The 27509-nt window shown below is 42.3% G+C and overlaps 1 protein-coding gene across 5 annotated transcripts in view; it reads left to right on the top strand.

The window, feature by feature from the left end:
* The window catches only part of LOC123990538 (pleckstrin homology domain-containing family G member 3), a 115703-nt gene extending 93063 nt beyond the window's left edge, over window positions 1-22640 (top strand). For 3 of the 5 annotated variants that reach the window (XM_046291126.1, XM_046291123.1, XM_046291124.1), the window contains 11 exons: window positions 1556-1738; window positions 4308-4400; window positions 5229-5315; window positions 5409-5442; window positions 6658-6759; window positions 7132-7164; window positions 8149-8159; window positions 9024-9401; window positions 11170-11283; window positions 17270-18932; window positions 20088-22640. In XM_046291126.1, the coding sequence (XP_046147082.1) occupies window positions 1556-1738; window positions 4308-4400; window positions 5229-5315; window positions 5409-5442; window positions 6658-6759; window positions 7132-7164; window positions 8149-8159; window positions 9024-9401; window positions 11170-11283; window positions 17270-18932; window positions 20088-21040 (3651 nt within the window). In that variant the 3' untranslated portion in view covers window positions 21041-22640. The remainder of the gene's footprint in view (window positions 1-1555; window positions 1739-4307; window positions 4401-5228; window positions 5316-5408; window positions 5443-6657; window positions 6760-7131; window positions 7165-8148; window positions 8160-9023; window positions 9402-11169; window positions 11284-17269; window positions 18933-20087) is intronic. The other 2 variants (XM_046291125.1, XM_046291127.1) reach the window with 2 other exon arrangements.
* Window positions 22641-27509: the final 4869 nt, after the last annotated feature.

A 27509-nucleotide genomic window follows, 5' to 3' on the forward strand; every position in this document is an offset into this window, starting at 1 on the left:
TAAAATCAATTGTTATTGGTCACATACACATATTTAGCAGACGTTACTGCGGGTACAGTGAAAGGCTTTAGTTCCTAGATCCTACAGTGCTGTAGTAATTCACAACAATACACACATCTGAAAGCAAAAGAATGTAATTAAGAAATATATCAATATTAGGTTGAGCAATGTCAGAGTGGCATTGACATTTTTATTTATTTTTTAACCTTTATTTAACTAGGCAAGTCATAAGAAATTCTTGTAATAACGGCCTACCGTGGCACAGTGGCCAACTGCCTTGTTCAGGAGCAGAATGACAAATGTTTACCTTGTCAGCTTGGGGATTTGATCCAGCAACCCATTCGGTTACTGACCCAACGCTCTAACCACTAGGCTACCTGCCGCCCCAATACAGTAGAATGGAATACAGTATATACCTACGAGATGAGTAAAGCATTATATAAACATTATTTACGTGTTCAAAGATTCCAATTCTATGTATATATAGCCTCTATCAAGTCAAATGTTATTTGTCACATGCAGATGTTAATGTGAGTGTAGCGAAATTCATGTGCTTCTATTTCCCGACAATGCAGTAATATCTAACAAGTAATTAACAAATTCACAAAACTATCTTATACACACAAATGTAAAGTGATGAATAAGAATATGTACATATAAATATTTGGATGAGCGATGGCTGCGCGGCATAGGCAAGATGCAGTAGATGGTATAGAATACAGTATATACATATGAGATTAATAATGTAAGATATGTAAACATTATTAAAGTGGTGTTTTTTAAAGTGACTTGTGACCTTTTATTAATAAGTCAATTTATTAAAGTGGCCAGAGATCTGAGTCTATGTTGGCAGCAACCTCTGTTAGTGATGGCTGTTTAACAGTGATGGCCTTGAGATAGAAGCTGGGTTTTTTTTCACCTTAGAAGCTCTAAGGTGCAGGGTTGCGTAACCAGGCGGAAGCCGGCTAGTGATGGCTATTTAAGTCTGATGGCCTGTTTTTGATTCTCTCTGTCCCAGCTTTGATGCTCATGTGATTGTTTTCCTTGATTATCTTTTTGGCCTTCCTGTCATTTCCTTCCTCCTCTGACAAGACTTCACTGCTCAAAATACCCTCTAATATACCCCCAACGATCCCCCAAAACACCCCCAACGATCCCCCAAAACACCCCCAAACCCCCACCCCCAACGATCCCCCAAAATCCCCCCACACCCCAACGATCCCCCCAAAACACCCCCAACGATCCCCCCAAAAACACCCCCAACGATCCCCCAAAATACCCCCAACGATACAAAATACCCCCAAAACACCCCCAACGATACAAAATACCCCCAAAACACCCCCAACGATACAAAACACCCCCCATCAACCTGGATAAACTCAATACCCCTATAAATACACACCTTCAAGAAACACCCTTGAGCATTTTGGGGAAATGAATTGCTTATCATTGTTTGTGCCACAATTATACCTTTTTCACCCTATGATGTCTATTGCTGTTGGGTGTTTAATAAATAGGTGCTCCTTCATCACCTCATCTGTGTTGGCTTGTCCAGGAGGTCCAGTCTTTGCTGATCAACTGGAAAGGACCGGATCTGACCACGTACGGGGAACTGGTCCTGGAGGGCACCTTCAAGGTCCACCGGGCCAAGAACGAGCGCACACTCTTTCTCTTCGACCGCATGCTCCTCATCACCAGGCGCAGAGGAGAGCACTACGTCTTCAAGACCCTCATCTCGGTGAGTGCTGCTTGCTGGGGTCAAGGGTTAAGGGGTCAGGATTTGTCAACCCTGTTGTCCTGCGTTTTTTTCCCTGTTTGAAATCCGATTTTGTTTTGTAAAGTCTCCATTATATTCCAATCACTTAGTTTGAATGGCGAAAAGTAATGTATTGTGTGTTGCAATTATTGTATATTCATTATTAGGGGATTTATGTAAATTTGCACTTGTGCTCTGATAATGTCTTATTAATGGTCCCTAAGGGGATTATTGAAGACTTATTGAGTTGAATTTTAAAAACAGCTGTGTGTTTTGGCTTATCTGTGGTTTGTCCCATTGGTCTAAACTAACTTCCTGTCGTCGTTTCCTTTCTTTCCTGATGATGAATGACAGATTAGGTAGTAGGACTGGAACTGATCTACTCCTTTCCTGATGATGAATGACAGATTATATATATATGCCATTTAGCAGTAGGACTGGAACTGATCTACTCCTTTCCTGATGATGAATGACAGATTAGGTAGTAGGACTAGAAATGATCTACTCCTTTCCTGATGATGAATGACAGATTAGGTAGTAGGACTGGAAATGATCTACTCCTTTCCAGATGATGAATGACAGATTAGGTAGTAGGACTGGAAATGATCTACTCCTTTCCTGATGATGAATGACAGATTAGGTAGTAGGACTGGAAATGATCTACTCCTTTCCAGATGATGAATGACAGATTAGGTAGTAGGACTGGAAATGATCTACTCCTTTCCTGATGATGAATGACAGATTAGGTAGTAGGACTGGAAATGATCTACTCCTTTCCAGATGATGAATGACAGATTAGGTAGTAGGACTGGAAATGATCTACTCCTTTCCTGATGATGAATGACAGATTAGGTAGTAGGACTGGAAATGATCTACTCCTTTCCTGATGATGAATGACAGATTAGGTAGTAGGACTGGAAATGATCTACTCCTTTCCTAATGATGAATGACAGATTAGGTAGTAGGACTAGAACTGATCTACTCCTTTCCTGATGATGAATGACAGATTAGGTAGTAGGACTAGAACTGATCTACTCCTTTCCTGATGATGAATGACAGATTAGGTAGTAGGACTGGAAATGATCTACTCCTTTCCTAATGATGAATGACAGATTAGGTAGTAGGACTGGAAATGATCTACTCCTTTCCTGATGATGAATGACAGATTAGGTAGTAGGACTGGAACTGATCTACTCCTTTCCTGATGATGAATGACAGATTAGGTAGTAGGACTGGAACTGATCTACTCCTTTCCTGATGATGAATGACAGATTAGGTAGTAGGACTGGAACTGATCTACTCCTTTCCTGATGATGAATGACAGATTAGGTAGTAGGACTGGAACTGATCTACTCCTTTCCTGATGATGAATGACAGATTAGGTAGTAGGACTGGAACTGATCTACTCCTTTCCTGATGATGAATGACAGATTAGGTAGTAGGACTGGAACTGATCTACTCCTTTCCTGATGATGAATGACAGATTAGGTAGTAGGACTGGAACTGATCTACTCCTTTCCTGATGATGAATGACAGATTAGGTAGTAGGACTGGAACTGATCTACTCCTTTCCTGATGATGAATGACAGATTAGGTAGTAGGACTGGAACTGATCTACTCCTTTCCTGATGATGAATGACAGATTAGGTAGTAGGACTGGAACTGATCTACTCCTTTCCTGATGATGAATGACAGATTAGGTAGTAGGACTGGAAATGATCTACTCCTTTCCTAATGATGAATGACAGATTAGGTAGTAGGACTGGAAATGATCTACTCCTTTCCAGATGATGAATGACAGATTAGGTAGTAGGACTGGAAATGATCTACTCCTTTCCTAATGATGAATGACAGATTAGGTAGTAGGACTGGAAATGATCTACTCCTTTCCTAATGATGAATGACAGATTAGGTAGTAGGACTGGAACTGATCTACTCCTTTCCAGATGATGTAGGACTGGAAATGATCTACTCCTTTCCTAATGATGAATGACAGATTAGGTAGTAGGACTGGAAATGATCTACTCCTTTCCAGATGATGAATGACAGATTAGGTAGTAGGACTGGAACTGATCTACTCCTTTCCTGATGATGAATGACAGATTAGGTAGTAGGACTGGAACTGATCTACTCCTTTCCTGATGATGAATGACAGATTAGGTAGTAGGACTGGAACTGATCTACTCCTTTCCTGATGATGAATGACAGATTAGGTAGTAGGACTGGAACTGATCTACTCCTTTCCTGCGTCAGTGATATTGACGGACCCGATTCTTTTCTGTGGTTTATGAATATTTTCTAACTTGTTTTTTTTTTTCATTTTTTTTTTTTTTTTCAAACTTTCTTCCACCTTCCTGATATGTCACGTTTGTCTTTCCTATCTTTCTGGTGACACCGGGTTTGATCAGTGTTCATCAGTGTCCCCTACACACTGAATTAATGAATATACTTTAGTATTACATCTCATTTTTCCTATTTGAGTGCGGACCAATCTTTTCTCTTCACTATATTTCATTCGGTTGTCATGTCTCTCCTGTTTGTTGGGCTACAGTGTTCCACCCTGATGCTAATCGAGAGTGCCAAGGACTCTCTAAGCTTCAGCGTCACTCACTACAAGCACCCCAAGCAGCCCCACACAGTGCAGGTGAGTGAGGGAGACCTCTCAACCAACCGCACAGTACCACAGTGGCTAATTAATGGGAATTCAGACATAGTAGGAGAACAGTAAGACACATTAGTAGTGGACTTTTAGAATCATGAATGCCATAGTTCAGCATGTGAATCAGATTACAGTATTGTGTGTGGGGAGGTTGGTTTTTATAACCTCGAAGGGACCAGACGTCCTCACAAAGATAGTAAAATAAGGGAAAAAACTAACAAGTGGGGACATTTCACTGGTCCCCACAAGGACAAAAGGCAGTTTTAGATTTAAGGGTCAGGGTTATGAGTTAGCTTTTGGGTTGGGGAAAATAGGAATTTGAATGGGAATCATTTGTTTGGTCCCCCACAAGGATAGTAATGCATGTGTGTGTGTGTGTGTGTGTGTGTGTGTGTGTGTGTGTGTGTGTGTGTGTGTGTGTGTGTGTGTGTGTGTGTGTGTGTGTGTGTGTGTGTGTGTGTGTGTGTGTGTGTGTGTGTGTGTGTGTGTGTGTTCATGGCTGATTCTGATAATACAACTGTATGAATATTTAAAGTAGGTCAACTCTCACCTTGCAGCCATTGTTCCTGTTGTGTAATAATGTAGACTAGATTGAAATAAGGCCTGCTGTTCATAAGAACCTGCACCTGTAGAATGTAGGTGTATTGATGTACTGGCTTGGTTTTTGCCAAAACAAATAATCATTACGCCATCATTATCATAGCCATAAAACTGTCTTTTGTTTTTGGTGTTTGTTTTTTCTTTACTGTAGTGAATTCTCTGTGGGAATGCATAGGAACTTACCTGCTCCATCTCTCACCCCCTTACCCTCAGGCCAAGACTGTGGAAGAGAGAAAACTATGGGCCCATCACATCAAAAGGATCATTCTAGAAAACCATCAAGCCATCATCCCTCAGAAGGTACATATGAGGTGCTATTGCTAATATTAAAGAGGGAAGGGGGTAATCTAAGGGGGGATAGCTGACGGTTGTTTTTGTGTTTCTTTTTATCAGGCAAAGGAGGCCATCTTAGAAATGGACTCGATTTGTGAGTATTCGTAGTGATTATTAATGCACTTTTCTGCCCAGCCACATATTTTTATATCCAAGCAACATCGGAATGAAGTTCATTTATTTAAGAGTGGCGGAGAGGGATGCTTTTAATATACTGACCAAAAATATAATAAGCAACATGTAACAATTTCAAAGATTTTACGGAGTTACAGTTCATATAAAGAAATCAGTCAATTGAAATCAGTTCATTGGGCCCTAATCTATGGATTTCACATGACTGGGCAGGGGTGCTGCCATGGGTGGTTCTGGCTCCCAAGTGGCTTGGCCAGGCCCAGCCAATCAGACTTAGTTTTTCTCCACAAAAGGGCTTTATTACAAACAGAAGTACTCCTCAGTTTCATCAGCTGTCTGGGTGGCTGGTCTCAGACGATCCCACTGGTGAAGAAGCCGGATATGGAGCTCATAGACTGGCAAATTCTCGAAAACAATGTTGGAGGCAGTTTATGGTAAAGACATTAGCATACAATTATCTGGCAGCAGCTCTGGTGGACATTGCATTGTTGCATTCTGTGGCATTGTGTTGTGTGACAAAACTGCATATTTTAGAGCTGTGTTTTATTGTCCCCAGCACAAGATGCACCTGTGTAATAATCAGATTCCTCATATGTCACATCTGTCTGGTGGATAGATTATCTTGGCAAAGGAGAAATGCTCTCTAACAGGGATGTACCCATTTTAGAGAAAGAAGCTTTTTGTACATGTGGAACATTTCTGGGATCTATTATTTCAGCTCATGAAACATGGGACAAACACTTCAGATGTTGCGTTTCATGTTTTTGTTCAGTATAGATTAGGTTATTTATTAATAAATATTATAGAAATTATGGAATGGCAGTCGTTGTGTATTTATTATTTCAGACTGACTGCCTCCTCTTAAAGGACTCTTCATTAGTACTTGACTAGAATATATGTATTAATTATATACAAAAGCCACACACTGTAATAATATTGGAAAGTGAGTGGATTGACCATCATGCGTCAGAATGTATGCACACATGACTGTAAGTCGCTTTGGATAAAAGCGTCTGCTAAATGGCATTTTATTATTATTATTATTATTATTAGCTGAATTTCATTCTTCAATATTTGAGTATTTATTGTTCTTGGATCATGATGTCATTGGACTATCAGTTCATCGGATTCATGATTTGTAAGTCTGTTACCGCATGTTTGTCTCTGTGCCTAAAAGACCCATCAAAGTTCCGGTACAGTCCAGAGAGAATGAAAAAGGCCATGTCCTGCCAATCAGACGAGTTTCCCAGAGAAGGTCGTCAGGGGCGACGGCAGTCAGGTAAGCACCCAACTTTAGTCCTGAAACTCAAATATCTATTATTGATGTGTAAACCATTCACTGCTGTGTATGTGAACGTACAGGGAAATTATATGGGGAGACATATTATGACTCTAGTGTTTTCAAATGTTGATTTGATTTGGCCAATGTTCAAATTGTGTGTCAGTCACGTAGCTAACGGTTACTCTACATGCTTTGTTAGCCTGATTTCAGATTTGGCTTTACGTGTCACATTTACATAACTCAAATATTGTGTCTCACTGAAAAGGATTTGACAATGACCATCTATGCAGTTTTTTGAATTGTGATGAGGCGGGGACTGTCTGAAGTGGCTCTCTTTTGAGATGTGCTCATTGTCTATTTCTCTCTCAGAACCGACCAAACAGATCCTGAAGAACACCAAAGGTAAGGACACAAGGCTTTCATCCCAACCAATTTCATGTCATCATCAGCCATTATGACAAACACCTCTGAGAACCTTTTTGTGACTGTTCAGAACCTACTTCCTCTGTGTAATAGTCACAGTTGGTAACCAAATATGAAAGGGTTAGCTTGAGGAAATGCGCATCTCCTATGATGCTGGTGCAAATGGTGGATTCTATGTCTAGTATTTGGTATTTTATTCGGATCCCCATTACCTCCTGCCAAGGCAGCCACGACTCTTCCTGGGGTCCAAACTGAAACAAAACGACACATCAAAACAATAGTCTACATCATTAATAAAACAATAGGTCACATAGACGTCGTTCACTGTACAAATGGACGCTGCTCCACCAGTGTGTGATGAGGGACCATCACACAGCAGGTGCTTCAAAGAAACTGTGGGTAGCAGTAAAAGGAAAGCACCTTTGTCCTCATTTTGGGGAGAACAAAAGCTAAGGTCTTTTACTTCTCCCTCTGAAATGAGAGCATAAAAGCCCCTTGGTTGCTCCATCAAGTGTCTCTCCAGCTCTTTTCTAGTAGTCAAATGTGGTTTGGAGAGCCGATCAGTGTCTCTTGCCCATTCGATTGATTCAGACTTTTAGTGAAAAATGATTAGCATTATTCATTTTATTTTCTCATGCTCTTTGTGTGGTGTGACAGAGAGCTAGGTTTAGTCCAAGCAAACAATGTTGTCGGACTGCAGACTGACTAATTAATTTTCCAAACTCTATATGGAACTGTCAGTCATATGATACTTTGGCAAGGTTTCGTCTAAGGATATTAGACTAATTCATTGGAGAAGCAAACTCAATTTCATCATCAGGGAGGTATCATTGTCATTGAGTGCATTTTAATTTGACTTAATTGACTGAATAGTTATCTTTTTGTCCCTTTTTTTATTACATTTTTTAAATATTTCTCTTCCCTTCTTGTTCACCTGTCCTGTTACCGGTGGGGATCCTACAGCCGTCCTCAAGGTAAGCCCAGAGTGATCCATTTCAAATTGTACTTGATAACAAAGAAGTGCTCTATTATGCTGCACTTATCTCTGCTCTCAAAGTCCAGCCGAGGGGAATTTACGGTTAACATGCCGTTCAAAGATGGCTAACGTCATACAAAGGAAGGCTTTTTTTTTTTTCTAAGTGAGAGGAAACGTACATCTGTAGATGGACATTTAATTTAGTGGCCTTAAATTCAGGAAATGACCGTTTATATTTTGGAACTGCCCTCTGGTTGCTTTCCCATCATTATTTCAGAACAAATGAACAGAATTCTATTCAATTTTCACCCCATGCAGTGTCTTATCCAAAGGCGGGGGGAAATCTGAACTCGATGTGAAATGCATGTCTTGTCAATTGGCAATCAGTGTCTTATTCCCAGGCACTTTAGGGGTCTTTTTTTAACCTTTATTTAACTAGGCAAGTCAGTTAAGAACAAATTCTTATTTTCAATGACGGCCTAGGAACAGTGGGTTAACTGCCTGTTCAGGGGCAGAACGACAGATTTGTACCTTGTCAGCTCGGGGGTTTGAACTTGCAACCTTCCGGTTACTAGTCCAACACTCTAACCACTAGGCTACCCTACCTCCTCTACACTCTAACCACTAGGCTACTCTGCCGTCTTAATAGGAACCATCCTGTTGCTCTGTCTGGGATTTACTGTAGCTCTATAATGTCACCACATGTGGGTATGAGACTATTTTTGTAATAGGGCTCATGTTTTCACACAATCCAGAGTATTTGCTGAGTGTGTGGAGATACCCAACAGGCTTTACTGAATAGGTCGTGAGGAGGTTCGTCAGACAAAATGCATTGTATGATCTGTGTGACTTCACGCTACAGCATGCAGACAGCGAAGGAGCCCTACCAGACGACCCGCGCTCCATTCAGGCAGCCGCTAGCGTCAGCACCCTGGGCTCGAGCCTAGGCGAGTCCGAGGCTGAGAGGCCTAGTGTGGAGGAGGAAGACGAAGAAGAAGAAGTGGAGGAGGATATGGGCCTTAGGAAGGGCTCATTTGAGAGGCTAAGCCCCAGTGACATTGAGGAGCCGAGGACAGGGTCATCATCCCACAAGGGCAGGGCGACTCTGGGGGAGGAATGTGACTCGGATGATATTCTGATGGAGGAAGACCAGGTAGAGGACTTTGCCAGTTCCATGCTGGCCGCCATCTCCTGCTGGCACTATAGAGCCAGGGCTTTGCTTTCCATGGGGGTCACAACGGTGAGGCTCTAGGTGCCACCATCGGGTTTCCTTCTTCTTCTAAGCTTTGTAGCTACCCCCCTCCAGTCCCCAGCTTGGCCACGTTGGTCCACCCTAGTCTAGCCCAGAGTCTTGTCAGCCATAACCTACTAATGTCTTGGATAACCCCTTGTCAATGCTATTCGCATCCTGCAAACAGCGACTGACTTTCATGTATGGTGCTCCGTCTAAGCATGGATGCTCTTTGTCTCAATGCTTTCTACATTCAACTGCGTTAGACTACTAGATGCATGATCGTCATACTCCCGGAGTACCTCTAATGCTGCTTATGTGGATTGACTGTGCTTTGTGCTTGTGTGAGAGACTGTGCTTTGTGCTTATGTTGATTGACTGTGCTTTGTGCTTGTGTGAGTGACTGTGCTTTGTGCTTATGTTGATTGACTGTGCTTTGTGCTTGTGTGAGTGACTGTGCTTTGTGCTTGTGTGAGTGACTGTGCTTTGTGCTTGTGTGAGTGACTGTGCTTTGTGCTTGTGTGAGTGACTGTGCTTTGTGCTTGTGTGAGTGACTGTGCTTTGTGCTTGTGTGAGTGACTGTGCTTTGTGCTTGTGTGAGTGACTGTGCTTTGTGCTTGTGTGAGTGACTGTGCTTTGTGCTTGTGTGAGTGACTGTGCTTTGTGCTTGTGTGAGTGACTGTGCTTTGTGCTTGTGTGAGTGACTGTGCTTTGTGCTTGTGTGAGTGACTGTGTTTTGTGCTTGTGTGAGTGACTGTGCTTTGTGCTTGTGTGAGTGACTGTGCTTTGTGCTTGTGTGAGTGACTGTGCTTTGTGCTTGTGTGAGTGACTGTGCTTGTGTGAGTGACTGTGCTTTGTGCTTGTGTGAGTGACTGTGCTTGTGTGAGTGACTGTGCTTGTGTGAGTGACTGTGCTTGTGTGAGTGACTGTCGGTGCTGCAAAAACAAGGGGACGAATGGAACCTTATTAATTTCTATTTAACTGACAAAATGACCTTTTGTTGGTTTGCTGCCATTAACAATGTCGTTGTCATTGCCTCTTGTGAATCTCTCAATTAAAAAGGAAGGGTAGGTAACTGCCCTCATCTCTCAGTTTAGCACAAACCTTGGCTCACTCTGACACTGCTCCCAGGACAGGTACATACTAAGAAAATAGGAGTCACCCTTTTCTGTTTGTGCTCTAAACTACTGACCAGTCCTGAAGAAGTTCTGCATGCATAGTGTCTTGTTTAAATCAGCTCATCTATAAATGTCATCTATAAAAACATCCCCCCGGTATTTTCTCATTTGTCTGTTTATTTATGCTGAACTAAAATAAGCGTTTGCTGCTACTTGAGTGTCAGTCTGACATTAGCGTCGTCTGTTAACACAACACTGATTTGCACGTCTGCTGGGATTGATCAACTAATGGTGTGTGCATAGAGTGCTGTTGATAATGACGTTTGCTGATTCACAACACATGCTTTACCTGGCTCTAATCCCCTTGCAAATGCATCGTCGTCTGTATTTTCAGACTCAAATAATGAGTCCCATTCTTACGATGTACATCTTGAACAGACCAGTATCATCTTTCACTCTTGTAATTAAAGTAATATGAGACTATAGGGTCCAAAATAACAGATTTATTGGCAATTTATACAATTTTATGAAAACAATCTTGAAGACAAATGTTGTATTATTGCTTATCAAGATTTATTAGCCCTGTCTTGGCTGAGGTTAGGAAGCTAATTCTAAATATTTTTAAACCTGGTTCTAAAATGATCTTTTTCTTCCTGAAGGATGAAGAGGGAGACGATGTAGTTGAGGAGAATGGGTCTTACAAAGAGAATGGGATTTCATCTGGTCCTGTGTTACAGTCGGAGACAGAGCAAAGCACCTCCATCGCGGAAAAGGTAAAGACGTGCCAGAGCTGGTCGGTGTTTGTGCCTCCTCACTGTACCGTCTGAATCTGTGAAAAATCAAACATCATCCTGGGGATGGAGGGAAAACATTGCTCATCCGCTGTCCACTCCACTTTCATCTGTCTCAAGTTTCTGGGTTTGATCTTCACCACTTCCCCTGCTTCAGCCAGGGCCACTGACATTATTCAGTGAAACGTTATGCCCATCTGTCTCAAGTTTCTGGGTTTGATCTTCACCACTTCCCCTGCTTCAGCCAGGGCCACTGACATTATTCAGTGAAACGTTATGCCCATCTGTCTCAAGTTTCTGGGTTTGATCTCTCTCAAGTTTCTGGGTTTGATCTTCACCACTTCCCCTGCTTCAGCCAGGGCCACTGACATTATTCAGTGAAACGTTATGCCCATCTGTCTCAAGTTTCTGGGTTTGATCTTCACCACTTCCCCTGCTTCAGCCAGGGCCACTGACATTATTCAGTGAAACGTTATGCCCATCTGTCTCAAGTTTCTGGGTTTGGTCTTCACCACTTCCCCTGGGGGGGGGGGTGGCAATGTCACTTAATTTTTACTTTCTGTCATAAAGAACACATTTTCTACCTAATAAAAAAATGCATTCCTTCCAATCTTGAGGTTAAGTATAAAAAATGCTATATGCCTGTTAAGTGCCAAATAAAGTAACATGGTTGACAACCTCATCTTAAATCAGCCATCAATCTCTTTTTGACGACAGGGGGAATGGAAGCTTTTTGTGTGCAACAGGTAGGGGCAATTCAATGCAAGCTCAACTAAATCTATTCAGACCCCTTGACTTATTTACCACACCAGTGGTCAATTCAATGAATTGGACATGATTTGGAAAGGCACACACCTGTCTATATAAGGTCCCACAGTTGACAGTGCATGTCAGAGCAAAAAAACAAGCCATGAGGTCGAAGGAATTGTCCGTAGATCTCCGAGACAGGACTGTGTCAAGGCACAGATCTGGGGAAGGGTACCGAAATATTTCTGTAGCTTTAAAAGGTTCCCAAGAACACAGTAGCCTCCATCATTCTTAAATGGAAGAAGTTTGGAACCACCAAGACTCTTCCTAGAGCTGCCCCCTGCCAAACTGAGCAATAGGGGGAGAAGGGCCTTGGTCAGGGAGGTGACCAAGAACCCGATGGTCACTCTGACAGAGCTCCAGAGTTCCTCTGTGGAGATGGTTGTCCTTCTGGAAGGTTCTCCCATCTCTGCAGCACTCCATCAATTAGGCCTTTATGGTAGAGTGGCCAGACAGAAGCCACTCCTCAGTAAAAGGCACATGACAGTCCGCTCGGAGTTTACTAAAAGGCACCTTAAAGCAAGGTTCTCTGGTCTGATGAAACCAAGAATGTCTGGAGGAAACCTGGAAACATCCCTACGGTGAGGCATGATAGTGACAGCATCATGCTGTGGTTATTTTTTTCTGCGGTAGAGACTGGATGACTAGTCAGGATCGATGGAAATATGAACGGAGCAAAGTTCAAAGAGATCCTCGATGAAAACCTGCTCCAGAGTGCTCAGGACCTCAGACTGGAGCGAAGGTTCACCTTCCAACAGGACAACGATCCTAAGCACACAGCCAAGACAATGCAGGAGTGGCTTTGGGACAAGTCTCTGAATGTTCTTGAGTGGCTCAGCCAGTGCCGGGACTTGAACTCGATCGAACATCTGTGGAAAGAGACCTGAAAATAGCTGTGCAGCGACGCTTCCCGACCAACCTGACAGAGGTTGAGGATCCGCAGAGAAGAATTGGAGAAACTCCCCAAATACAGGTGTGCCAAGCTTGTTTCTTCATTAACAAGAATACTCAAGCCTGTGATCACTGCCAAGGTGCTTCAACAAAGTACTGAGTAAAGTGTCTGAATACTTACTTAAATGTGATATTTCAGGTTTTTTTTGGTCAAGTTTTGCTTTGTCATTATGTAGATTGAGGTGGGGAAAAAATATTTTATGCATTTTAGAATAAGGCTGGAATGTAACAAAATGTGGAAAAAGTCAAGGAGTCTGAATACTTTTCAAATGTTTTCAGTTGAAGTCAGAAGTTTGCATACACTTATGTTGGAGACATTAAAACTAGTTTTTCTATTTTTGCAACCAATAGAATTAAAATATATATATATATATTTGACCTTTATTTAACTAGGCAAGTCAGTTAAGAACAAATACTTATTTTTAATGACGGCCTAGGAACAGAATGTTATATATAGTGGGGATACAACCATCCCAGCTCTGCAGACTGTGCTGCGAAGAGACAGAATCATTTGTTTTGGTTCTGTCCATATGTACAGTTCAAGTCGGAAGTTTACATACACTTCGGTTGGAGTCATTAAAACTCCAACCACTCCCCACATTTCTTGTTAACAAACTATAGTTTTGGCAAGTCTGTTAGGACATCTACTTTGCATGACAAGTCATTTTTCCAATAATTGTTTCCAGAAAGATTATTTCACTTATAATTCACTGTATCACAATTCTAGTGGGTCAGAAGTTTACAAACACTAAGTTGACTGTGCTTTAGAAGCTTCTGATAGGCTAATTGACATTTGAGTCAATTGAGGTGTACCTGTGGTTGTATTTAAAGGCCTACCTTAAACTCAGTGCCTCTTTGCTTGACATCATGGGAAAACCAAGAGAAATCAGCCAAGACCTCAGAAAAAAAATTGTAGACCTCCACAAGTCTGGTTCATCCTTGGGAGCAATTTCCAAATAACTGAAGGTACCACGTTCATCTGTACAAACAATAGTATGCAAGTATAAACGCCATGGGACCACGCATCCATCATACCACTCAAGAAGGAGACTCGTTCGGTCTCCTAGAGATGAACGTACTTTGGTGCAAAAAGTGCAAATCAATCCCCGAACAACAGCAAAGGACCGTGTGAAGATCCTGGAGGAAACAGGTAGAAAAGCATCTATATCCACAGTAAAACGAGTCCTATATCGACATAACCTGAAAGGCCTCTCAGCAATGAAGAAGCAACTGCTCCAAACCCACCATAAAAAAGCCAGACTATGGTTTGCAACAGCACATGGGGACAAAGATCATACTTTTTGGAGAAATAACTTCTGGTCTGATGAAAAATAAATTGAACTGTTTGGCCATAATGGCCTTTGTTATGTTTGGAGGAAAAAGGGGGAGGCTTGCGAGCTGAAGAACACCATCCCAACCGTGAAGCACAGTGGTGGAAGCACCATGCTGTGGGGGTGCTTTGCAGCAGGAGGGACTGGTGCACTTCATAAAATAAATGGCATCATGAGGAAAAAAAGTAGGTGGATATATTGAAGCAACATCTCAAGACATCAGTCAGGAAGTTAAAGCTTGCTCGCAAATGTGTCTTCCAAATGGAGAACGACCCCAAGCATACTTCCATATTTTTTTTAAATGGCAACATTTGCCTAAGGCAAAATGTGTAGAATTGCAGCAAACATTTTCTCTACTGCCCATGAAAGAATGCTCAGAAATATATGTTTTTGCGCAAATGCCTGTATGGCATTTATGTCCGCTTGTTCTCAAGCGGACATAAGGGTGTGTTCATAACAATTCAACTGTTCCACTCTGTTAGCTAGCAAATAGATTTAAGTTTGCTAAACTTTAATATAAATATGGTCTGGCTAATCACTAGCACTTGGGCTTGAGAGATTGTTGATGAGACCTCTGTTAGTTTTCTACAGCCTAATGCCTGCTACAAGTAGTTATTAGTGAATGTGCATTATGCATGGTTCTAGTAAAATTTGTAACAAAAGGGCATTTTCATAGACAGACTTGAAAGCCAGATCAGTGATTTATTGCAAAAAAATCAGGTTAAACTATTTTGACAAAATAAAATAACGAATGGGTCTTATGGTTGTGGAAGGCTTATATTTAGCCTCGGTATAATTACACAAGCCCTGAATTAATTTGATTATGGCTGACTGTTTGCAATGCATTGTATTTGACCTGTAATTGTACAACAACAATAATTGAAATATTATTTTTTTTAAATGTAGATGTACAGTCGTGGCCAAAAGTTGAGAATGACACAAATATACATTTTCCTCCGTTTGTATGAAGTTAATTTGCATATACTCCAGAATGTTATGAAGAGAATGATCAGATGAATTGCAATTAGTTGCAAAGTCCCTCTTTGCCATGCAAATGAACTGAATCCCCCAAAAAACATTTCCCTGCATTTCAGCCCTGCCACAAAAGGACCAGCTGACATCAGTGATTCTCTGGTTAACACAGGTGTGAGTGTTGACGAGGACAAGGCTGGAGATCACTCTGTCATGCTGATTTGAGTTTGAATAACAGACTGGAAGCTTCAAAAGGAGGGTGGTGTTTGGCATCATTGTTCTTCCTCTGTCAATCATGTTTACCTGCAAGGAAACACATGCCGTCATCATTGCAGTACAGAGCTTGCTCAGGAATGGCAGCAGGCAGGTGTGAGTTCATCTGCACGCACAGTGAGGCAAAGACTTTTGGAGGATGGCCTGGTGTCAAGAAGGACGGCAAAGAAGCCACTTCTCTCCAGGAAAAACATCAGGGACAGACTGATATTCTGCAAGAGGTACAGGAATTGGACTGCTGAGGACTGGGGTAAAGTCATTTTCTCTGAATCCCCTTTCCCATTGTTTGGGGCATCCGTAAAAAAGCTTGCCCAGAGAAGACTAGGTTAGCGCTACCATCAGTCCTGTTTCATGCCAACAGTAAAGCATCCCGAGACCATTCATGTGTGGGGTTGCTTCTCAGCCAAGGGAGTGGGCTCACTCACAATTTTGCCTAAGAACACAGCCATGAATAAAGACCCAACACATCCTCTGAGAGCAACTTCTCCCAACCATCCAGGAACAGTTTGGTGACGAACAATGCCTTTTACAACATGATGGAGCACCTTGCCATAAGGCAAAAGTGATAACGAAGTGGCTTGGGGAACAAAACATCGATCTTTTGGGTCCATGGCCAGGAAACTCCCCAGACCTTAATCCTATTGAGAACTTGTGGTCAATCCTCTAGAGGCGGGAGGACAAACAAAACCCCACAAATTCTGACAAACTCCAAGCATTGATTATGCAAGAATGGGCTGCCATCAGTCAGGATGTGGCCCAGAATTTCATTGACAGTATGCCAGGGTGGATTGCAGAGGTCTTGAAAAAGAAGGGTCAACACTGCAAATATTGACTATTTGCATCAACTTCATGTAATTGTCAATAAAAGCATTTGACATTTATGAAATTATTGTAATTATACTTCAGTATTCCATAATAACATCTGACAAAAAATATCTAAAGACACTGAAGCAGCAGACTTTGTGGAAATTAATTTGTGTCATTCTCAAAACTTTTGGCCACGACTGTATATTGTGAATCGCTCATAAATCTGAAACAATCTAGATATCATTTTAGGCCATATCACCCAGCCCTACCCCCATTAAAGTTGCACAAGCACTAATTTCATGGAACTACCCAGGTACTGACACATTTTTAAACATGTACATTTTGCATTGTTTGTTTTCAGTGTATGTTGAAAAAGACTTAACTTGTTTAGAGAATTGATGAATTTTAAAGGTGAAATATGCAGAAATCCCTCTGCCATTTCCTGGTGGCAATAAATGGAAAAGTTTGCCTAATTTCAGTTTGTGACTAACTAAGCAATGCATAGTGTAGAGAATCATTGTACCATCTAAACCGCTGTGAAATATTTTTTCAGTAACCAAAAATATAGTAGTTTCATCTGTTTGAATCTGTTGTACAAATCCGAAAGTAAAAGACGCAAGAGCGAAACTTAAGAAAGGAAAGTATAGACACAGGCGCACATAGAACACTTCTAACCCTTCTTACACTTGCTTTCAATGGAAATGACAGATCTATAACTCTGATCTCTATGTGAATTTGGTAGGGTCACCCCAAAAAGTTATAAATTGCAGATTTAAGGATGGAGGTTGCTTTTGTGCTCTTACTCAGAATTACACTTTTTCTCCAAGGCTCCTCAGGACAAGCCACTGCTCCAGACCAAGACCTCTGCCTCTGAGTCCACTGAAAGGCTTAAGCCAGCCCCCTCGGACCCAGAGAAGGCTTCTGCCACTCCTCCCAAGGTCTGCACCACTCCTCCCAAGGTCTGCACCACTCCTCCCAAGGTCTGCACCACTCCTCCCAAGGTCTGCACCACTCCTCCCAAGGTCTGCACCACTCCTCCCAAGGTCTGCACCACTACCCGCTGGATCGCGTTACCAGAGCTCCAGAGTGACAAGGAGGATGTGATGAAGGAACAGACTGGGGCGTCGTCAACATCTCAGTCAGATGACATAAAAACATTGAGCAGTGCAGAATCTTCCGAAGAAGAGGAGGAAGAGGAAGTAGCAGCAGCACAGGAGAGCGGGCCCAGCAGCATTTTACCTCCCTCCGTACTGAATCAAGCCAGTGCCATCGCGGAGCACTTCACCAACAGCGCCAGGCGAGGCAGCACGGATGATGCCCGCTCCCTTGGCTGCCCCTCGCCACGCCTTCCCAGCCGGACTGGCAGCACCCTCAGCCTTGGCGGCGAAGGCAATGAACGCCCCCACTGGCTGAACAGCTCCTGCTTCGAACCGACCCAGGACAACTTTGGTGGAACGGATCTGACTATGCTTTCTCCGAGGGATGACAGCCTCTTTGAGATCCACAGGAGGAGAGACTCTACCCTATCCAAGCAGGACCAGTTGCTCATTGACAAAATCAAAAGCTACTACGAGACTGCCGAGCACCAGGATGCCAACTTCAGCCTCAGGCGCAGGGAGAGCCTGACCTACATCCCTACTGGCCTTGTCAAGAACTCTGTCAGCTGGTTCAACAGTTCGGACGAGAGCCCTGGCACAGAGAAAAGTGATACATCAGCCTTGGCCACTTCCTCTGCACCCCACCCTTCCACTTCAGAACCTGATTCATCCAAGGCTCCAGGCGTCTGGGACTGCATGACCTCCGGTGCATCATTTGACTCACTGGAGTTGGAAAGAAGTAAGAAGCCTGAGGTGGTGGTTTCAGAGGCAGAGAGAAAGGACCGGTCTCTGGGTTTACAGGAGAGGCACATCCAGGACGATGAGTTCCGACCTTCATCTGAGATGATCAAGGTTTGGCAGGACATGGAGAAAAAGGGGAGCAGATCCCAGGGAGAGGCCAGAGGCCCTGTGAAAGACACCGAGGCTCAACAGAAGCCCTCTAGAGTCGCTGGTCCAAGCCTGAGCAGAAGGAGCCAGACTCCAAAGAAGAACTCTGAATCGGAGCCTGACGATTCCTTTATGATACTGGAGGAAGCTGACCTGAGCACCATCACTGAAGAATCCATGAGCCCTTCGCCCATTAAGAGCAAGGTGTTGGGGCTTGGCCGTACAGCGAGTGTGAGGGATCCCCGCAGATCCAGGGTTGACGAGGGTAGGCTTTCCAGAGCTCCTATGCCCAGGGTCATCCAGTTGAGGGCTGAGGAAGGGGAGGAGGCCAGCAAGGAGCCTCAGTCGCCAGACGATGCGGAGATGGCTAAGAACAAAGTTTTCCAGTTGGCCCGGCAGTACAGCCAGCGTATCAAGTGCACCACACCAGCTCTTAGACAGCGAGATGTCCTGTTTGGAAAGAAGAATCTGCCCTGTGTGATCGAGGAGAAGCCAGAGAGCTCAGGTACGGAAGATATGGAAGAGTGTTGTGTTTTTCTAAATGATGTGCACTCAGGTAGGGAAGAGCTTTGTTTGTCCCTAAGTCTTGTGCCTCAAGAAGTGCTGTGTTATTCTTTTTACCAAGTAGGGTTTGAATTAGTCTTAGCCTCGCTAGGAGGTGCTCTCATATTAGCCTGGCAAATATCGGTTTCAAGTGACTGATAGGGCTGCCCACATTGGGGGGGAAGATTTGATGGAAAGGTTTACAAATAGATTGCTTAGCAAATCATACAGTTTTTTTATTTATGCGGCCTATGTAGTTTACATGCACACTAAACCAGTATTACTTCGACCATGGCAATACTCTGAGTAAGGCAGAGTAAGGTCTTAATTAGAGTAAGCATACTCTGAGTAAAATAGGTTGACTATCGAGCTATTATCCACATTATTATAAGATTATTAGGACAAGTAATCGCCTTAATCGGAGTATTACTCTTTCTCTGAATACTTTTCGGCAAACAAGCGCACAGGAAAGCAACTTACTCCAGAAGAGAAGGCATTGGGTGAGTCAAGGTAGGATGATGAGTAGCTGGTTTTAGCAATGCTAATTAGTATTCTCCAGCCAATTTAGCTTGTTTGCTAAATTGTGTCATTGGTATGTCGTTGTCGTGGGTATATTAGCGGTCGTGACGGACATGAGACTGAGCTTACGATAAGCTCCCACTGTTGTCAATGCAGCCTACTACATTGGCAGCGTGAGCAGTACAGCAGCACTTAAAGCACGCATTTTGACTATTTTCCTGAAACTGACACAAGTCGCTGAGCTTCTGGAAACTGGAAGAAATGTATTGCGCTGCCTTCGTAATATGCTGCCTGAGTAGCAGTCAAAAAACTATGCTGACAGAACGCGAATGTGATGTTTTGTAGTGCATTGTAGATTTGTCATTACTGAGAATATTGTTTTACTCAGAGTATTCACAATAATCGTGAATATTGTGTGCATGTAAACATACCTGAAGATGCCAAAACTACTAAGCAATATAGACCGCAGTGTCCCTTCGGAGCATTACAGTATACCACACGAGAATGCCCAAAATAAAAACAGAACTTTCAACTTGTTCTGATACTCTGACGCTCAGATACTTCCTGTTAAGTCTTGTTTATGTTGTGTGTTTTACAGGTAAACCCAACTTGACGCTGCCCCTGCTCTCGTTTGATCGTTTGAGCAATCTCCAGGAGTTGAGTCCTATAGCCATATCTCCCAACCCTGCTCACATGCCTAGCTCTTTGGGCAGTCCCCGAGTCCTTTCACCCGGCCGCATGTCCGCCAAGAGCCCACTCAATCCTTCGCCTACCGAGGCTTTTAACTGGCCCGACGTGCGGACACTTCGCTGCAAGTATGCCAGCTCGGACAAAGATCAGTCCCAGCTGCTGGCTGTTAACCGAAGCCGTTCAGTTCCTGAGAGGATGGACAGCGGCCCCAAAAGGCGCTCAAGCTTCTGCTCCAGCTTAGTCACTGCTTCTGGTACGGTCGAGGCTCCGGCCTACAGACCCCACCTCAGCAGGGACCCTGGCCCTGGAGAGGGGTTGGCTAGACTCCACAGGGCCGGGTCATTGGACCAGAGACTGAGTGGGCTGCATCTGAGTGAGCTACAGAACCTCCAGGATGAAGTCCCTAATGACAGTTACTACATCTCGGCACAGGCCACCATGCCCAATGACCACAGGGTCGTTGTTGTGGAGAAGGTTCCGGAGCCTGAGACAGAATCCAGCTCTGCAGAACCACTGGAGATGGTACTCAGGGCAAGGAGAGTAGAGGTGGTAGAGGACATAGATGATAGCTATGTCCAGATCCGTTCACCGACCACTAGAGAGAAAATCTCCATCATGGCTGTAATCGACCGCTGCCGGGCCTATCAGGAGTCAGATGAGTATAGGCAACGGGAGGAGGTCGGGGCTAAGGCAGAGTCAGTACCCTTAAGTGGGAGGGGCAAGGAACTTGACAAGGGTTCACCCTCAAATGAAAAGCTTGAAGATGCCCAGAAAACTGCCATGAACTTGGTCAAAAAGACAGATGCTAGTCAACAGAACGTGGTGAAAAACTTGAGACAAAAATTCCTTAACTTGAGGTGAATAGCACCAGTAAACTTTTTAAGTAACCTTTTATTCTGTTCATATTTTTCATCAACTAAGGGGTTTAAGTTAGGTATGCTGATCTCAAGTTAGGATTCGGTGTGCGTGTTGGTCAGTCTTGTACTGCAATTTAATGGTTTAAACTTTGCTGTCAAACTTTCCGTGTACATAGAAGCGGTTATTGTGACAGCCCAGGGAAAATGTAGTTGTTTTGTCTCAAATGATGCATAGAAATGTTTAAATATCTATGTACAATACTCAAGAGAACCCTCTCTTGATCCTGAAATGATGTCGGTCTAAAGCACCTTTTGTATAGCTTGTGTTGTTCCATCATAAGGCAATTGTATTGCACAATTGAAGAGAGCAATATTTTGGAGGGAGTGAAATGTATTTAGTTTTCTTTCTGGGGTGGCTACCCACTGGGCACAGATGTCACTTCAACATCTAGTTTTGATTTACATTTGATTGACTTGTCAACTAACGTAAATTCAAAGTAAAACCAACAAACATTTTCACCATCATTGGATTTAGGTTCAAAGTTGGGTGAAAAAAAGACAAATTACCTAAATTCCTTTACGTCAATGACCATGTTGATTCAATGTCTTCAAATTGAATTGTTTTGTTGAAATGATATGGAAACAACATTGATTCAACCAGTTTATGCCCAGTGGCTACTGTGTCTCTGACATGAAATGAGAGCCCCTCAACATTATAGCAGCACTACTGTTTACTGGAAAGCACAGAAATATATGATATTGTCTGACGACAATCGTTTTCGGGGGGAAATGCTGACCAGAAAATTAAGGGAATGAGTCTGAAACTTGAGAGCATTGCATAATTAGCTGTTTTTACCATCTTTCCTTGAACTCTCACCCTGCACTAGACTTAACTTTCACTGCACATGGCCTGACCACTAAAATACACATGAGAGAGTCATGGCCATACTGGGATATAATGGTTTGTTAATTGCTCTGTGACCACTTTGTGAATCCCACCTGAAGTGGTGATAGCTCAAGGATTGTGATTTTATATAATCATTGAATTATCAAATGGATTGAGAATCAAAGACCCTGTATGAAGTGTTGCTCTTTTCTAGTTAGTCAACTTCTTACCTTGATTATATATATCATTGTTCAGTTAATTGGCTAATGATGTGCACTTTGTATGTGTTCTCTGCTTCGGCTGCCCAAAGGAACTTCATTCTCAGCAACAGGTCATTGAAATGAGTGGACGTAAAACTTGAAAGAGTGAGATCTAGTGTACACGTATAGATCCAGGGGACCCTAGTCAAAAGGGTCCAGGTCTTCTACTGCTAAAAAGTGTTACTGTCACTGCTCACTACTCCGAGGGTCATTCCTTTTCTTCACTATCTACATTTACCTCTTATTTATTAAGCCAACGTCAATTTCTTGTCTTTATATATTTGTGAGTGTGTATGTATGTGTATATATATGTGTGTGTATATATAGATACATATGTGTGTGTGTGTGTGTGTGTGTATGTTGTCTTGTATCTTGACGGTTGTACAGAAATGTTTGTGTTTCCTAGAGACGGTATACATTCCATATTAAAACATACGGCTCACTTGTCCAGAAAAAAATGTTTATTGTGTGCGCATGCGTGCGTTCGAGTCAGGGAGAGCATGTCTTTCTGTTTCTTTTAAAGAATTTGGGCTGCATGGCTGAACAAATAAGGTTTAGTTGAATCTCCTTTACGGTTTACATATTAGAATTGGGGCTGCATGGCTGGACAAGAAATATTTAGTTGAATCTCCTTTACGGTTTACATATTAGAATTGGGGCTGCATGGCTGGACAAGAAAGATTTCGTCGAATCTCCTTAACACGGAACCCAAACCGGCTGTGTGCGCCATCGTGCACACAAAATTATTTTGTACCCCCACATCAAACGCGATCATGACACGCAGGTTAATATCAAAACAAACTCTGAACCAATTACATGTATTTGGGGACAGGTTGAAAAGCATTAAACATTTATGGCAATTTAGCTAGCTAACTTTCACTTGCTAGCTAATTTGTCCTATTTAGCTAGCTTGCTGTTGATAGCTAATTTGTCCTATTTAGCTAGCTTGCTGTTGATAGCTAATTTGTCCTATTTAGCTAGCTTGCTGTTGATAGCTAATTTGTCCTATTTAGCTAGCTTGCTGTTGATAGCTAATTTGTCCTGGGATATTAACATAGAGTTATTTTACCTGAAATGCAAAAATGCCACTGACCTTGTTCGTCTTTCAGTCACCCACGTGGGTATAACCAATAAGGAGACGGCACGTGAGTGGGTACCTGCTTCTATAAACCAATGAGGAGATGGGAGAGGCAGGACTTGCAGCGCGATCTGTGTCACAAATAGAACTGACTTCTATTTTAGCCCTTGGCAACGCAGACGCTCGTTGGCGCGCACGATAATTGAATAATATAGATTTCTAAATTAATTTTGCAACGCTCGCGCAAGCGGTGTAGTCAGCCTGCTATAGTGTCCATATTAGGACAGGCTCGTCGTACTCCTTAGAAAAGAATCATGACATTTAGAATGATTCGGTCCATAAAAAGGATTTGACCACTACATGTCATGACGACAACAGACAGAATTAGGAAAGCTGCTGTTTGGTAATAAGAGACTGCTATGAGGTGGTTATGGTTCAATGGTTTCTAAACAGACATACTTTTTATAGAATAATATATGCCGTTTAGCATATATGCCAATTTGACTTATTGTCATCCGTGCATACATTTGACATATGGGTGGCCCCGGGAATCGAACCCACAACCCTGCAAGCGCCATGCTCTACCAACTGATCCACACAGGACCACTGCAGGTAGATTTGAAATACACTACAGTCTGCTAAATGGCTCTCCTACTTGTCAGCGAAGTGATTGGAAACCCTTTCAGAATGGGTAGAGAGGAGGGAGAGTGCATTGATAATGGGACAGATGCAATTGTTGTTCGCGGTACCGTTGAACACCAAGTAACTCGACGGTGAATGTGGGAAGATCATTACGAGTGTCGTATATGCGTTTCACATAAGCCTTAGCTATTCTCTATAATGTGTTTCTAGCTATTGTAGAACAGAAAATCCAGCAGAAGTGGATCCTCTATCATTATTTTGTTATGTTGCATTGTCTATTCTGTTCCTTATGTGAGATTTTCAGGTGTAAGATTTTCCACTCGTAGCATTAGTAAACAACAATGTCATTTCTGAGAAGCTGATGCTAGTGTCAAGACTGCGTTCAGTTCTAAACAAGTAGTGCTTTATGATTATGATATGTAAATAAATCTGTCATGTTTAAAAAGGATGTGTAGGTATAGACTTTGTCACAGAGAAATATAATAATTAACTTTGATGCATCTTATACCGACCTGACTGCCAACCAATGATCTATATAATACCGGGATTACTGATGCTATGTATTGGCCAGTGAGAGGCTTTGAAGCCACCTGCTGCCATATTGGTACTCCTCAGAATGAACAGCCCTCAACAGGAATGAATTCTAGTGTTTCAATTAAAAGGGCAATGTTACATGTATTTATTTATTGTAGAGTGGGGACCGTAACATTAGTACTCAATGAAAAATTCAACTTTAAGGAAAATCTTTTAATATATTTTGTATTTTAATGTTTATCTCACATAATATATTTCAAAAGTATGCATTAAGGTGTCTAATGGAATATACTTGCGAAAATGTAGGAATGTAGACCAATCTTTTTACAATGGTGGAGGAGTATGAAATGTCTGTAACGGCATCCAAACAGTGTCCTGTCAGTCATCTAGGGTTTGGGTTTATATACATGTTTGGGGTAACCTGAGTAGTGGTAGAAAGAGTGAGGCTGTGTTTACACAAAATCTGGAAAAAATTCTGGTAGTTTGGTCAAAATAATAATAAAAAAATGGATTTGTTTTCTTCTCAAATAATTTACATATTTGTTAAAGCCCAATGGCGTATTGAGTTTGTGAACATACCAGGAACAGCATATTTCAACTATGACTTTGCCTGCTTATATGTGATAAGTCTGACATTATTGTGTTCAAGTGCTTTTGAAGGCAGACCAATTCTTCAACCAATAAGGTTTTAGCTAGCTTGATAAGATGGCTTAAGTTGCTAATAATAAGGTTAGCTAGCTTGCTTAACATTGACATTCTGGTCAAACTATCTACGTTATCAACATAAATTGATACATTTGTGATTGTTAAAAAAAAATGGTTATGTTGTAATTTGTTTGAAAAAGTGAAAGGTAAGTGGTGAAACTCGGGTAATAAAAGGATCAGTTTCCCAGTTGGAGGGTCGTTCAAAACGTCCGATATCTCCGACAGCATGTGAACGCTCCATAAGAGAGCAAGAAATAAGTGAGAAGACAAGTTCTATTTCATCCCTTCCAGTTGTATTTTATTGGCAGTGTAAGAGCATGAAAAACAAGGGTGACAGTAAATACAGTGAGAATTAATTCTAATAATGTAATATTTATTAGATTCTCTTTGAATGCTCCTTTCTGCTCCTGTCTCCACTTCCAGTCATACATGAATAACAATATTGAACAAAAAATATAAACACAACACGTGAAGTGTTGGTCCCATGTTTCATGAGCTGAAATAATATATCCCAGAAATGTTCCATATGCACAAAAAAGTGTATTTCTCTCAAATGTTGTTCACAAATTTGTTTACATCCCTGTTAGTAGCATTTTATCCTTTGTCAAGCTTATCCATCCACCTGACAGGTGTGGCATAGCAAGAAGCTGATGAAACAGCATGATCATTACACAGGTGCACCTTGTGCAGGGGACAATAAAAGGCCACTTTGAAATGCAGTTTTGTCACACAACAAAATGCCACAGTTGTCTCAAGTTTTGAGAGAGTGTGCAATTGGTATGCTGACTGCCGGAATGTCCACCAGAGCTGCTGCCAGGGAATTTAATGTTCAATGCTCTACCATATACTGCCTACAATGTAATTTTAGAGAATTTGGCAGTATGTCCAACTGGCCTCACAACCTCAGACCAGGTGTCTGTAATAAAGCATCTTTGTGGGGAACATTTTTATTTGATTGGCTGGCTCCCCAGTGGGTGGGCCTATGCCCTCCCAGGCCCACCCATGGCACTGCCTAGCCATTTGAAATCCATAGATTAGTGCCCAATGAATTGATTTCAATTGACTGATTTCCTCATATGAACTGTAACTCAGTAAAATCTTTGAAATTGTTGCATGTTGCGTTTTATATTTTTGTTCAGTGTATTTTTTTAATCTATTGCTATATACTTCAGTAAGCTTATTCCAGATCTGCATGTGATGACCACAACAACCAAAGGACACACATAAGGGCCATTATTCACAAAGCGTCCCTGAGTAGGAGTGCTGATCTACATTTACATTAAAGTCATTTGGCAGACGCTCTTATCCAGAGCGACTTACAAATTGGTGCATTCACCTTATGACATCCAGTGGAACAGTCACTTTACAATAGTGCATCTAAATCTTAAAGGGGGGGGGGGAATACTTATCCTATCCTAGGTATTCCTTAAAGAGGTGGGGTTTCAGGTGTCTCCGGAAGGTGGTGATTGACTCCGCTGTCCTGGCGTCGTGAGGGAGTTTGTTCCACCATTGGGGGGCCAGAGCAGCGAACAGTTTTGACTGGGCTGAGCGGGAGCTGTACTTCCTCAAATTATGATTTAAAAGGCAAAACTGATCCTAGCTCTCCTACACTGAAACGCTTTGTGTAAACGGGTCCAGGCTAGGATAGTAGCGTTAACTCACGACAACTCACATTGATCCACTAACGCTTTAGTTTAAAATCATCTCTACTTTATTTAGGCTAATATGGAGAAAACTCAAGTGCCACTGCCAGACTGTAGACAAGACGGACACTGATGTGATCAGTGATTTGAAGCGCTCTCTTGGTGTTTGTTACTGAAGCTACTTGGCCAAGGACTGTAGTGTACTGAAGAAGTCACCTGCCTCTCCAGTCTCCTCTTGCAGGACTCCCTTACAGAAGAAAGGAGGGACAAAGTCCATCGGGTCCTTGATGCCCAGGAGGATGTTCAACAGGCTGAGTTTATTTTCCATGTGGCTCCTATAGACAAATTCACAATAATCCATCACACATTACAATCTGCACAATACTTTCAAACAGTACAACAATGTTCTGTAACACCGAGTTCTATGAAAGTCACCAGCTTTAACGTTTGAGTCTCCACATACTGTATAGGGTTACACGCATTGATAGAGAAGTGGGATGAAGTTGACCTAGAGACTGATCTAAGATCAGTTTTGGGCTTTTCCCCTCAAATGGTTAGGTAATGATATGGGGAGGGTAAGCTGATACTAGATCAGTGCTTATAAGACCTAATGTAGGTGTGACTTGTTTTCACTGACCTAACTACAGTACATCTGCTTTGTGGACCATCATGGTGAGAAGTAGGTAGGCGGCCTAATTCAGTGAAGGTGCTCATGTACTGGCCTG

This window comes from Oncorhynchus gorbuscha, linkage group LG12, assembly GCF_021184085.1.
Source record: "Oncorhynchus gorbuscha isolate QuinsamMale2020 ecotype Even-year linkage group LG12, OgorEven_v1.0, whole genome shotgun sequence".
In the NCBI taxonomy this organism is placed as follows: Eukaryota; Metazoa; Chordata; class Actinopteri; order Salmoniformes; family Salmonidae; genus Oncorhynchus; species Oncorhynchus gorbuscha.